The following is a 13,495-nucleotide window of genomic DNA, read 5'->3' on the forward strand; positions in this document are numbered from 1 at the left end:
CCGACATTAACCTGCAAGGAAATTATGAGCAGAGTACAGTATAAACTAACGAGAATTATCCAACACTTTTTGCTATTTAGCTAAGAAAAAAAAACCTAGATTAACATATATTTAAATGAAAAAACACAAATTTATCGCACCAACAAAGAATTAGCAAGCTTTGGTACAACAGAATTGGTGAAAACATAGTAAAACATCACTGTTTTTAATTTATGTACAGATATATCTACTATAAATAAACAAACAATTATTATTAACTATATTTATGTAAGATGGTAAACTTTCATGATAACTAAATTCATAATACTAAATTTGATATTGTACGCAATAATTTGTTTTATTTGTCACATAATATTACCAATAATTTATTTATTTGGTTTAATAATTGAATCCATTGCTTGACATTTTTCTATATTATAATTCATGTATTATATAGTGAACTATATATTTTTTGGCATATTGAGCAGAATAATTCTTTCTCTTGATGTGTTGTTTTGAATCATTGTAATTTTCAGGATTGGGCTGATTCCTATAAAACGGTATGTTTCTTCTATTTGGGACATATTCAAAGTGCACACATGCCTTTCCTCTGACCATTGCATAGTTCAATTCTAGTTGTTTTGCTCTAAAATTTAAAATTAATGACATGTAATCTTTTGCGGTCATTAAGTAGCTTAAAATTTTTCTGGTCTATATTTAATAGTTTATATGTGGTGTAAAATCTTGTTCGTGCCTGCTTATTATTATTATTTTTTAATATTAATTTTTTTTTAAATATTAAATATGAACTGAATATCATACTTTATATACTGAAAGTAAGAAGTATGAGATAAAATATGAACTTATTCATATAAATATCTAACGCATTTTGGTTTATTTTATGGCACAGTCTTGATATTTCCTGAATCAAGAGATGTTTTATTTCATTAGACATTCTGCTAAAAACTGTTTTAATTTTTAGTTTGACTGTGTTAATGAATTGTTAGCAATACTTAATTTAAATACATATATATTTAAGATATATTAATCAATTGTTAAACATTAATGATGGGGTATCGGTGGCCACAACGGTTTAACCGGTGACATGGCGCACATCACTGTAAAGTAAAGGGCATAAAATTAATTGTCATTGATTATATGTTTAAATAAATCAATGGATTTGTATTGAAAGAATAACAAAAACTGAGAATTATGCTTAGATTAAGAGCTAACAGGAGAGACAAACAAAAGAACATTACAAAAGACCAACCATTGAAAATTAATTAACTTAAAATGGAACAAAAAATTAGCAAGTTTTAGTAAAAATAAAGGTTAAAAAAAAGAATATAGTGATAAAATACATATAATGAAACGGATAAAATTGTAATGTTACCAACTTTTCTTCAAACTAATAAACATTCTTTTGAGTTAGACTCTGTTTGCGATAAAGGAAGCTCAATTTATTAAAACTTGGTATTTACAATATAAATTGTTAGTGCGATTTGAAGTAGTGGCGGTCTACAGTAGATCGCATGACATCATTTTAAAAGTAACTCATTAATTTAAATGAGTTGAAAAAGTTTTAAAAATCCTTGTCATAAATAATAAAAATTATTGTAATAAAGATTAGTTATAAGATGAGGAATTTCGATTAAATGCTCATTTTTACACTGGGCCAATCGTGGTGCTTTTGTGTTTATTTATCTCGATAAGGAGAAGGGAGAATAATGTTGAAGACTGTCCTTTTTCCAGTCAGTAGACTGTAATGAGAAGTATTTCCTCGCAGTCTCATAGCGTGAGTATGGGTTGAATAATTGTATAATAATAATCGTTCTCTGTGTTCGCGTGTGTTTTTATTTACGTCTGTTAACTCATCGCCAGGGCCAGCGTCTCGACGTTTTTGTCTTTGTTCTTCTCTTTGTACGGGGGCGACAGAGAAGTCGAAATTGACGTATAGACCCGTAAAGGATGTTCGTCTTTGTAGGAAACGGTTCGTGGACCACGTTCCCAATGCGTGGACGTTCGGTCTCGATTTGCAAACAGGTTTTGAATTCAGTCTTTTTCTTTCCTGCCTTGAACAAGAATTGGTAATTGACGTCGTTATTCGTCTGTGTCGTACAAAGAGAGAAAACGGTTTTCCCAGGGGTTTCCTGCATTTTTCAAAAAGGTTCTTTATACACAGATAAAAAAAATTCCTTCTCTTCTATCGTTTTTTACCAAAAATATTCTAAAAGATAATTTATATATTTCAGTCAAAATATTTCTCCCTCAATATAATTGACACTTCGCATAAATAACCCATTGGTTAGCCCAAGATTGTGAAAAAAAGATCAATACACTAAATATTAAACAATAACTTTTTAACCCGTACCGTTCCCTTGTTCTTCGGGCGTTAGTTTGTTCCGTCATGGGTCAGACATACCCCACTACTGGTTTTTTTAACCACCATTTTTCAGTTTTTTGTATAATTTACTTTTATGTTTATTGTTCTGAGGGTCTGATGAAGAATTCAAGATTAAAATATTCCAGAAAAATAATTTTATTATAACAAAAATAATTTTTCCACTTATCAAGTACATATGCGTAGTTTAGCATTATCGTTTATCAGTCTTTTGACCATTAAAATTATACCTTATACTTGTAATAATACATAAAATAATCTGTTTTTTATAGCTTTCCCATAACCATAAATTTTTCTAAAATGAAGACAAGTAGGTATAGTTGATTTGGTCTCGTCATCATCAGAAATATCGCCAAAACCATCTGCCTCACTGGGTTCAATCAGAAATTTTAAAATTCTTTCTGGATCTTTCCTCATAAAAGCCTTGCTGGTTCTCTTGAACGGCCAGGTTGGTCCATTGTCTCTGCAAATATCAAGATAGATATTCACTTTAAAAATTTAGAAAACTAAAATAGACCCACAAAAAAAGTATTAGTAAATTCCATCATGGGTCTAGAAGCGCATGAAAATATAGCGCACGTTCAATCTAGGTCTGAGAGATCTGGTTTACCTTTCAAAATAGGTATCTACCTGATACAAATGATACCTGCGTCGTCAAACTCCGACTATGGAAGCTTTACTAACTTCGTCAAGTTTACATGGGCATATTATCTGGTTTTACCCCTTGGGATAGTCAATACTCGACAATGAAATTACCCCTGGGTCTCTGAGACAAATCAAATCATGGATGAAAGAAAAAAAACTATCATGTTTTTATGGTCACTTAGGATATATTGTACCACAAGTCGCTGTGTTTAAAAGGCTCTCCTCAGTAACTTTTGAATAAGACCAAGTGAATACTAAGAAGTTCCTACATAGCTTTGACTTCACTGTTAATACGTGAGGCTACTTCTGTTCAGGTTCAGTTCTCTAGTCCCATATTGTCATCTGTGAACAAATCTCGGCTGACGAAAGACAATATCAGACTGATTGGCCGAACACATTTGCTCATCCTCATCGAACCAAGGGATTCGGCCATGTTAATTCGCAGTCACTGTCAACTCTTTTGATGCTACCGCCAGAAGACTGAACCTTGACCAAGGTCAACCACTTCATTGGTTCTGATTCGCCCGGCACACACTAAGCAAATCATGGCCAACGAAGCAGTTGGCTGTCTTTCATTGACCATGATTTGTTTAGTGTGTGTGCCTTAAGTTGGCTCTAGACACGCAGTGTTCGCCAAATGCCGATTGCTGCCGAACGTCTGCCAAGTCTTGAGATGCTTGTTTTGGCATTCGCCAAATAGTGTTCCTATGATATACACATGCAGTTTGTGCAGAAAGAGCGAATATATATTTGTCAAATGCCATGCGAATCTCCTTACTACCAATCATATGGATAACAGTGAAACTGTCATTGCTGCAGCTGCGGTTACTGCTTTGTGCTTTGTGTGCCACAAATTTGGTCACAAATCATTCACAGGTTATTGTTAGCCCATCTTACTTTTGATCTGTTTCTATCAAAAATCTGATTCCGATATGTGTGATTTGGAAGAGTTCCAAATTATTGGTACAGATTACAAAACAGTTACATTGGGCCAATCCATTTCCAACAGAAATAATGCTATGATGTTCTTTCATCAATATATCTAGTTAGAAATTGTTTTGTATTGAAAAATAAATGGCAGTGTTGATTGATAATTATAGTTGCTTCCGTACAGTACAGTGGATGCTTTAAGTTCGGCTACATCACGAATGTTTGTGCCTTTGAAGTGAACAAGGAAACCAACAACTAGCTGAGCATGGCAAGCACTGAATATTGCTGCTCAGCGAATCCCACATGTCTGGAGCCACCTTTAAATGGTGTTCACTTGTTTCTCCAAAGTGGAAGTAATGAGTTAACCAGTTTTTGCACCTTGATTTGTTTAGATTTTCTGATATCACATTAGATTTCTTTTGATACCATTAAACTTGAATATCAGTTTTCTTATACCCGATACCGATTTATATATAAGATATATCATAGATTATCCTTGGCTAGCGTGTTTGTTCTCTTATGATCCTACCGCTGTAACAAATTTGTACTTTTGTTATTGTTTAATCTTAGATTTATCTTGAATGAAAGTTGCATCAGCCAGTTTTTAAGCTTTGATTTTTTTTTTTAAATGCAAGACATTTGAAAGGTCCTTTTTGACTTTTTATGTACTTTTAAAGAGCTAAACCCTAGTTTAGATTTTGAGTCTACAGATTACCTAGATGACCCTTACCTAGCAAATAAGTGTTTGCCTTGTAAGACCACTACTGGCACCAATTGCTCATGATTGTTAAGGTCCATATTTTTTTATGTCATATAACAATGTAAAAATTTGTTTAACAGGATATTGAGATTTGCTTAGTGAAATTGTATCTTCCCATTTGTCCCACTACTGCCACCGATTTGTACCATTATCTGTGTTGTGATTCCAGTACTGCTCCCAATGACAAACAATTTATAATGTTCGAAAAAATCTTAGATAGATAGATATACTTTATGTACAAAATGAAAGAAATTTAGAGTTAAAAATAAAAAACATAGTATTATTATGGCATGGTATTAAGACTGTCAGCCAGAGTTCGGAGTGCATTACTATTCCAAGAATATACATATGTAATTATAAGAAAAGGAGAATTTACAATTCAACTTTAGAGGTTAAAATTATGTACAGGATTTTCAAATTACAAAATTGAAACGCGATAAACTTTGAAAATAATAAAAATGACACTTCAAAGAACCAAAGCAAGGATTCCAATTCACAAAGGGTCCTCCACCGGCAAACAGAATTCGCATTTATTAGCCCACAAAATAGAAATTATATGTGTAGAGATTAGTGACCGTTAATCAATAGTTATTCAGATATCGTGAGATGCAGTCGGGTGTGATGTAGGTTTCAGAAAAACATTTTCTTTATCATGCCAACGTTTCGATCTTTTATTGAGCCCTGAAGATGATCTCAATAAAAGATCGAAACGTTGGCACGATAAAGAAAATGTTTTTCTGAAACCTACATCACACCCGACCGCATCTCACGATATCTGAATAACTATAGAAATTATATGCGGGAGCAAAAAAGGAAACAAAATAAGTCGAACAGAAAATTAATTCCCTACATTCCAATATATTCATATCTGTAAAACCAGGCTTTCTGAGCAAAATCAACAAGACCCCGGCAATACGAGCCGTTCAGAAGGGCTATAAGCTCTTCCCTCGTCAGAAAACCCTTACCCACTTACAGAAACCTCAATTCGTTAAGGACCGACCATCTAGGAGAAAACAAAATGCATCCTCACGACCACCTGAGTTGCATAGAGAGCACACTGCAGTGGCACTACCCCCAACCCAAGGCCTGAAATTCAGGAACAACAACTCCCCTCGAATTTTAAACCACCAGCGAAAAAAGAGAACGGAGCATCATTTACCGGAGCAGAAAAAACATTGCAAGGAGTTAGTGAATGATTCAACTCCTTGTAGAATTGGAATTTATTTGAATCCACGGCACGAGAAATACAACAATCTCGATGACGACAAAATCTTTTGTTTCTACTGAGTGGCAATTTATCTATTATTAAGACTTTTTTGATTAATTAGTCACTTTTATGATACTTAATACAGACTCTGGGACAATTCCATAATTGATACTTGTTTATTAATTTTACAATGTTTGTTGTTTCATGATCATCGTGTGTTGACAATTAATGGGACTTAATAATATAGTTATTTGTTGCTTGTTCATGTATTTTCGCTGGTTTTGACGCATTTCTGTAATTTTCCATCACTTGTGGTTGTCCTATTGTTCAGTAACAACACAAAATAATATCTGTTGCGTGCTTTATTTATTATTACTTGCTGGGTATTACAGATCAACTACCATACGTTTTCAAATGTACATGTAAATTTCCAAGGGCAATGCTTAGAATCGAACCCATGACAGCTGTATACAAAAATGCAATAATAGGACGCTATAATTATCCCAGTAGTGGTCTTTGCTGAAAATTCATTTAAGTTGCAAAAAGAAAATTGTAAAAACATTTTATATATAAAGTTTGTGTCTACAGAGTCAAGACATGAATTTATTCTCTATCTTGTCACTTGTTGCCATCCTTGTTAATTTCTTTATACTAATTGTCTTTTAGTCCTTGAATAATTTGAGATATCCCTAATTCATTCTGAAAAGTCTCCTTGATTTGAAGCTAAAATATTGCCCATTCTTGTGAAAAAGTAAAGAACTCATTCATCTCTTTGGTCTGTTGTTCTTCCATGATCTTCTTGACTAGACCTGTTTACTGTAGTATGTACGTCTTTATTGTTAGTGAATTATATTTATCCATACTAGCTGCAAAAATTTAGAAAAGTACGAATCTATATCAAACATCTATTCTTTTTGTTGTTTACTGAAATTAGCACTATGCAATTTAATTTTAAAGCTTGGCTAATAGAGAGCGGTTTGCAAGCATTATATAAATGTAATTCTGTGCAACAACGGGAAAATAGTTTTAAAATCTTTCTCAAGGCAACTACAGACTTCAATATATTAGGAATACATCATGGCTTAATTATTACAGACCGTATCATTGTAATGATGCTTACAAAGTTCACAATGTCCCAACGATATACAAGGCTGAAATGTGTATTAGAAACTTTTCCTTTGAATTTGCTGAGGCTATATCACATCCTGGTCTGCCTATGAGAACTGGTTTTATTGGACAGTTTTTGGCATTTCTCCATTCATTTCCATGCAAACCTAACCATGTTTCACACTATATACTTCTAGATTGATTTATGTGATTATCTAGTTGTTATATCCTTATCATAGCGGTACTGTAGTACCTGGCTGTAACAGTTTATTTCAATTATTGTAATGTAATAGTTTGAAATTTTGGTGAATTTGTCGTAAAACTATTATCGACAAATTTAAAAACAGCTTAAAACCTTGCTTGGCTGACGTTACATTTAGATTTGATTTTTTTTTCTCAAATTAGCATTAATAGAAGACGATTTGTTTGCACACGTAAATGTCTATATTCTGGATTTTGTTATGAAGCAGCATTTTATCAAAAAATTATGTTTAAAAGTTCATTTAAGGTTTAGAACTTTATAAAGGCCGTGAGATTTATTTTACAGGTAAAAACTTTTTTCTTATTCTGAAGCCAGTTATGCTGAACATATTTTGAAAATATGATTTATGAATTTGAAAATTTTTTAATGATTTACTTCGATCCACTCGGACACCAACTACCCATCTCAACCTACAACCTTTTGAATTTTCCCACATTTTACAATTTTTCAAGTCACAATTGTTCAAGTGGTTAGAGCAGCAGCGTATTGAACCGAAGGTCGTGGGTTCGAATCCCGCTTGTGACACTAACTTTTTATAAAAAGAATAATTAATTGAAATAAGTAATTTGGTCAATTAGACCACTAAACATAAATGGTTTAAAAAAAATGTAGTAATGAAAAATAGTTTCAGAACAAAGATCAAATAGCATTGTAATAATAAATTCTGTTTGTGAGAGAAAAGAAATTGTTTCAGTTGTTTGCAAAGGACAGATACATAAATTATGGCCTGAATAATTATTAATAACGCTGAGTGGTTGTCCCAGATCAAAAATGGATTTATATTTAGCGTCCATATGGCATATACAAAAGATATAAATATAACTCTCAAATCTGACGTTTAATTGTACCTAAAATATAATGCATGATGACAAACACAAATGATACAAATGCAACTGTAAATAAGATTATTTTATTGCTTTTTAAACATAAGCTAATCTTTGATCCTGATCTTATTGTATTGGAGAACAAAAAGATTAGATTTATTAGAAACTTGGTTTTTGTGGAAAAAGGGCAATGCTCTAAAAATAAACTATTTGATGCATTGTTGAAGTAGAAGATATTAAAAATAGGATATAGGTATTATACTCTCTTGGAAATGAGCTTATATAAATCGTTGTGTTATATCTTGGTGAGACCATTTCTGGCCTTGTTAAGGACAGCAAACAAACCACTTTTAAAAACAGGACAATTACGAATAAAATGAGAACAAATTCCCTCTGATACATTAATTTTATCTTTTGATTAATTAGATCAATGTCAGTAAAGATTATATATAAAATTGTAAACAAGAGAATAAATAAATTTATCAAAAAAAAGAGTTTTTTCTTATCTATTAATTGATCTTATATATTTTAATCCTTTACATTTTGTTCTGTTTTAGAGCTGGGGGACTAGATCGATCATGGGCCCAAGGAGTCCACAACCTTTAAAATTTAGGTTTTTTTAATTTTTACCCCATACTTACACCAAACAAGATCTAACATAGTTTTTAAATGCAACAATGGATTTTAAAATAATTGAGATTAACAAATTTGTTGAAGTATTGTGAAAATTATACCAGAAACATAGAAATGTATTCATATGCGATCGCACTCATGGATAAGAGAAAATATGAATACGAGATCGCAGACTTTTGAATTGGAAGTGGAAGGACACCAGGTCGATGAAGCAGTGGCGAGCATTTTCCATACAGTATTGTTTCATCGGTCGCTCGGGAAGTTCAGCTACAAACAAGAAGGGAGTTACTCAGTGGGAACAGTAGGCTACGAAGATGTTGATTGTGATTTCATCGACTTCACCTATGTCTGCTGTTCATCGTTCAACTTGGACAGGACCCTGAAAAAGGAAATTTCTGGGTTTTCGGAAGCGCTGAGAGGGAACGACGGACCTGGCTCGGGACAGATTTCGCTTGAATTCTTTCAGAAAAAGAAAACGAGATGGCCGTTTCAATCGGAATGCATACCTTGGGAGGTCTGGAATTTGCGGCTAGAACTTATCAAACTGAATACCGAGCACGAAAGGCAACTCTTCAGGGAAAAGGTGGGTGAACTTTTAACAGAAAAGATACTTTATGTCGCTGAGGTGATGAACCGGCATGATTATGTGCCAAAAATGCCAAATCAATCAGAACTGGATTTAATATTTGACACCACTTACCCAGATATTCAGCCTTATCTTTTTAAACTGTCATTCACTACATCTGGCCCGACTACATCTTCAGTAGGATCAACAGTTAAAAAATTGATTAGGGAGACACTGTCTTTGTAATTTATACGATATTTAAAAATGTGTATATAGCGGTTTAAGTCGTTCGTGTATATATTGTATAACAACTCGATATGTCTATTAAAAATAAAATTATAAAATTATGATTTTTAAATTTATTTCGGAAAATTTGTATATAATCCAAAAGTGAATTTGGTGAAGATTATTTTTTTAATTTGTGTCTATAATTTTATTCTTCTCACTTTGTTGTATTTATTTCCTGCCCTAAGTCGTATCGTTAGTTTGTTCTCTCGTAAATTTAAGAAAGTAATTTATTAAAATGTACAATTAACTGCTAATTTTGTAAATAAATGGGTCTATTTTTACAAATGAGACGTTTCAATGTGCAAAATTGTCGCAATTTAGTCCAAGTTGCTTGCCGTAACTTGCATGTCAGAAGATAAAATGATTTTTGCAATATAATTATGTAAATACTTAAAATTGTTGAATGTATTACAAAAATAATGAGCAGCTTAATGTCTTGTTTTACTAATTGTGAAATGTGTGCCTACAATGAGGTGATGTAATTTCCATACATTTTTTTTCTATTTTGCATAGAATAAACATTTTTATATCAAATGACCAAATTCGAAGGTACATTTTATTAAAATTTCAAATTTTATTTAGATACTAAAATTAGTCAATAATTGGTATTATTTTTCTAGAGCTAGAACCATTTTTTAGTCAATAGATTTATATTTAAATAGAACTTTAATTTTACCCAAATGCAAATAAAGGACTTTTTTGCATTTGAAGTTATAGAAACTGTAGTTTCATTTCACTAGCATTTATCCACTGATTGTGCAAATAAATTTTACCTGTTCCATAATCGTAAGCAATTACGTTGTTTCTTTTTTATTAGTGTTAAATGATTGAAGAAAACAATATCATAATTTCCATGGGTAAAGTTAATTTTGATTTATAAATTTCTGTAATTACTTGTCTTCAAAATAAATTTCACTATTTATGTGTGTTTTTTTATTACCTTATATTCATTTTTTGTTTCTACAGGCATATTGTAAGAAATATTCAACTGTGTGTGAGCTCAGTTGTATATCAAATAAATTGATTATATTGCAGCTAAAAATAGACTTGAGCGTCTCAATAAAAAATAATTAAATATTCTATAAATTTTAATATTTTTATTGAGGATTTAATATTTGCTCATCACAAATTAAGTATAGTTAAACTAACATACCTATTTAATGCTGCAATCAGACTGAAATATGTTCCCAGCATCTGGAAATTTGCAGAAGTCATTATGATAAAAAAAAAAATAAAAAAAAAAAACGAAAATCGGCGAATGAGGTCAAATCATATAGACAAATTTCGCTACTACCAACAGTGTCTAAACTCTTCGAAAAGTTATTATTAAAACGAATAAAGCACATCGTAGAAAAAAAGAAAATCGTTCCTGACCACCAATTTGGATTCCGAACAAGACATTCAACAATAGACCAAATTCACCGAGTAATGGACGTAATAGAAAAATCTCTTGAAGAAAAACAAATTTGTTCTGCTATCTTCCTTGATGTCTCACAAACTTTTGACAAGGTCTGGCACGAAGGGCTCATCAATAAACTAAAAGTTATGCTACCAAAGCAGTATGTCGATATTATCAGTTCCTACCTAACTGACAGACTGTTAGACAAACAAGAAGATCAATATTCAAAATTAAAAACAATAAATGCAGGAGTGCCACAAGGTTGCATATTAGGCCCACTGCTTTACTTGTTATACACCAGCGATTTTCCAAAAATAGATGGAGTAAAAATTGCAACGTTTGCAGATGACGGTGATATCACTTGGACTGACTATCACCCATTCAACAAAAATCCTCCAAAATGCATGTAATAAGATAAACGAATGGACAAAAAAATGGAAAATCAAGCTAAATCAGTTCATCTAATCTTTACAAACAAAAAGGTGGACCATGTTCGATGGAACTATATACTATACAGCAATACTGCTAAATATCTGGGAATGACCTTAGTTGCCAAGCTGAGATGGAAAGAACACGTGAAGAAAAAAAAGGACAAAAAGGACAGAAATAGTTTTAAGGTATAGACCAACTATGCTGGTTGATAGGACGTGGCTCCAATCTTGCTATACAAAATAAAATATTATTATATAAAAAAGTCATAAAGCCTATGTGGACATACAGTATTCAACTATGGCTTTGTACCAAACACAGCAATATCAAAATCATACAAACACTCCAAAATAAAATGTGTAAAACGTAACATGGTCAATGCACCTTGGTACATAAGGAATAAGGACATACAGGGATCTTAAGATCCCTGAAGTCATGGCGGAAATATAAAGATTTGCCGCCAAACACCAGGCTCGCCTCAGCCAGCATGAGAATGTGGAAGCGACCAAATTCTTACATAACCAAAACATGGTCAGAAGATTAAAAAGAACAAAGCCATATGAACTTGTGTAGTTAAAAAAGAATAGTGAAATGTAAATCTTATTGTACCAATGGGTTTATAAGAATGTAAACATTTATTTATTCTATAATATTATTGTAAAATTAATGGTTGGTCTAATAAGATCAGTTTTAATAAATTAATTTAATTTAAAAAAAAATCACAAATTAAGAACATGATTTTTAAAAAAGTTAATTTCGAATAAGAACAGAATTAGGATGAGGAATGTGGTAGTTACTTGTAAGTTCTGGCATGCTTAGCATATTATCTCAAAATGAACAAATAAAAAATTTAGTAAGAAACATATAAAAAAATTTAACAGCTAATGGCTTCGGCTAATTATGTCTGTTTGTATTTTATAAACTTTACAATGTAAAAAGAATATGTTTGAATATTGTTATAATATACAATTTTTATAGTTTCTTCAGTCGTTAATGAATCTTTCTTTTTGGGGCAGTGTTAATAAAGTTAATAAAAAAAATTATGACAATAGAAAATGTGCTGAAGGTTTCTTCGTATGCTTTATTGAGATAAACGTGATCTATTTTTCAACTTACGCTCCAATGGAGAAATCAAAACCGGTTTAGCATCTAAATGCATAAATTGGGCGAAGTTTGTGAAAATCAAAGAGCATATTGTTAATTAGGATGCTTCATCTGTCTCATTTTTTAAAAAATAATAATTACGTCACTAGAAAGGCAAATGTTATTAACAATAATGGTATTTATTTATCACAGTTACAAAATAAGTATAAAATATTAAATTTTATCAGCTTCTATTAATTATATAAATACTCAATTAATTATACACAATTTTTTTTCGAAATGAAAAATTTGTGTCAGGCGGGATTCGAACCCACGACTTTTCGGCTCAGTACGCCGCTGCTCTACCACTTGAGCTACCGTGACTTCGATTGCCCATGCCACAAACTTCTCATTTCGACTACCCGATTTTATTCTAATTACAAGCAAATCGCGGCTTCATATAGAAACACTTTTTATTAACGATTATACTAATAGAAGCTGATAAAAATTAGTATTAATCTAGAATCACACCTGTGAATCGTACACAGTCCCGCTAATCTAGTATAATCGTTAATACAAAGTGTTTCTATATGAAGCCGCGATTTGCTTATAATTAGAATAAAATCAGGTAGTCGAAATGAGAAGTTTGTGGCATGGGCGATCAGTCACGGTAGCTCAAGTGGTAGAGCAGCGGCGTATTGAGCCGAAAAGTCGTGGGTTCGAATCCCGCCTGTGACAAAAAATTTTCATTTCGAAAAAAAATTGTGTATAATTAATTAAGTATAAAATATCACTGGGATGGAAAAATTGGTAGTTTTTGTAAATTTTGATGAGATAAATTTGCATCATGATAATTAAACAATCTAAATAACAAAAATAATGTGCCAATATTTTTCACAATGAAAATGTAATGTATCACCAGTAAGGACTGCTGGTCCTATATTGTATACTATGAATTATTATTCAGAAATCGTAAGATGCGA

At 31.9% G+C, this 13,495-nt stretch overlaps 1 protein-coding gene across 1 annotated transcript; it reads left to right on the plus strand.

Moving 5' to 3' along the window:
- Nucleotides 1-1,664: 1,664 nt before the first annotated feature.
- On the plus strand, nucleotides 1,665-10,519 carry LOC106666355 (autophagy-related protein 101). Its single transcript, XM_014393493.2, has 2 exons — nucleotides 1,665-1,774; nucleotides 8,673-10,519. The coding sequence occupies exon 2, from the start codon at nucleotides 8,873-8,875 to the stop codon at nucleotides 9,557-9,559; it is 687 nt and encodes a 228-aa protein (XP_014248979.1). The 5' UTR covers nucleotides 1,665-1,774; nucleotides 8,673-8,872; the 3' UTR covers nucleotides 9,560-10,519.
- The last annotated feature ends 2,976 nt before the right edge of the window (nucleotides 10,520-13,495 follow it).

This window comes from Cimex lectularius, unplaced genomic scaffold (genome assembly GCF_000648675.2).
Source record: "Cimex lectularius strain Harlan isolate CLEC.00 unplaced genomic scaffold, Clec_2.1 scaffold62, whole genome shotgun sequence".
Taxonomy (NCBI): Eukaryota; Metazoa; Arthropoda; class Insecta; order Hemiptera; family Cimicidae; genus Cimex; species Cimex lectularius.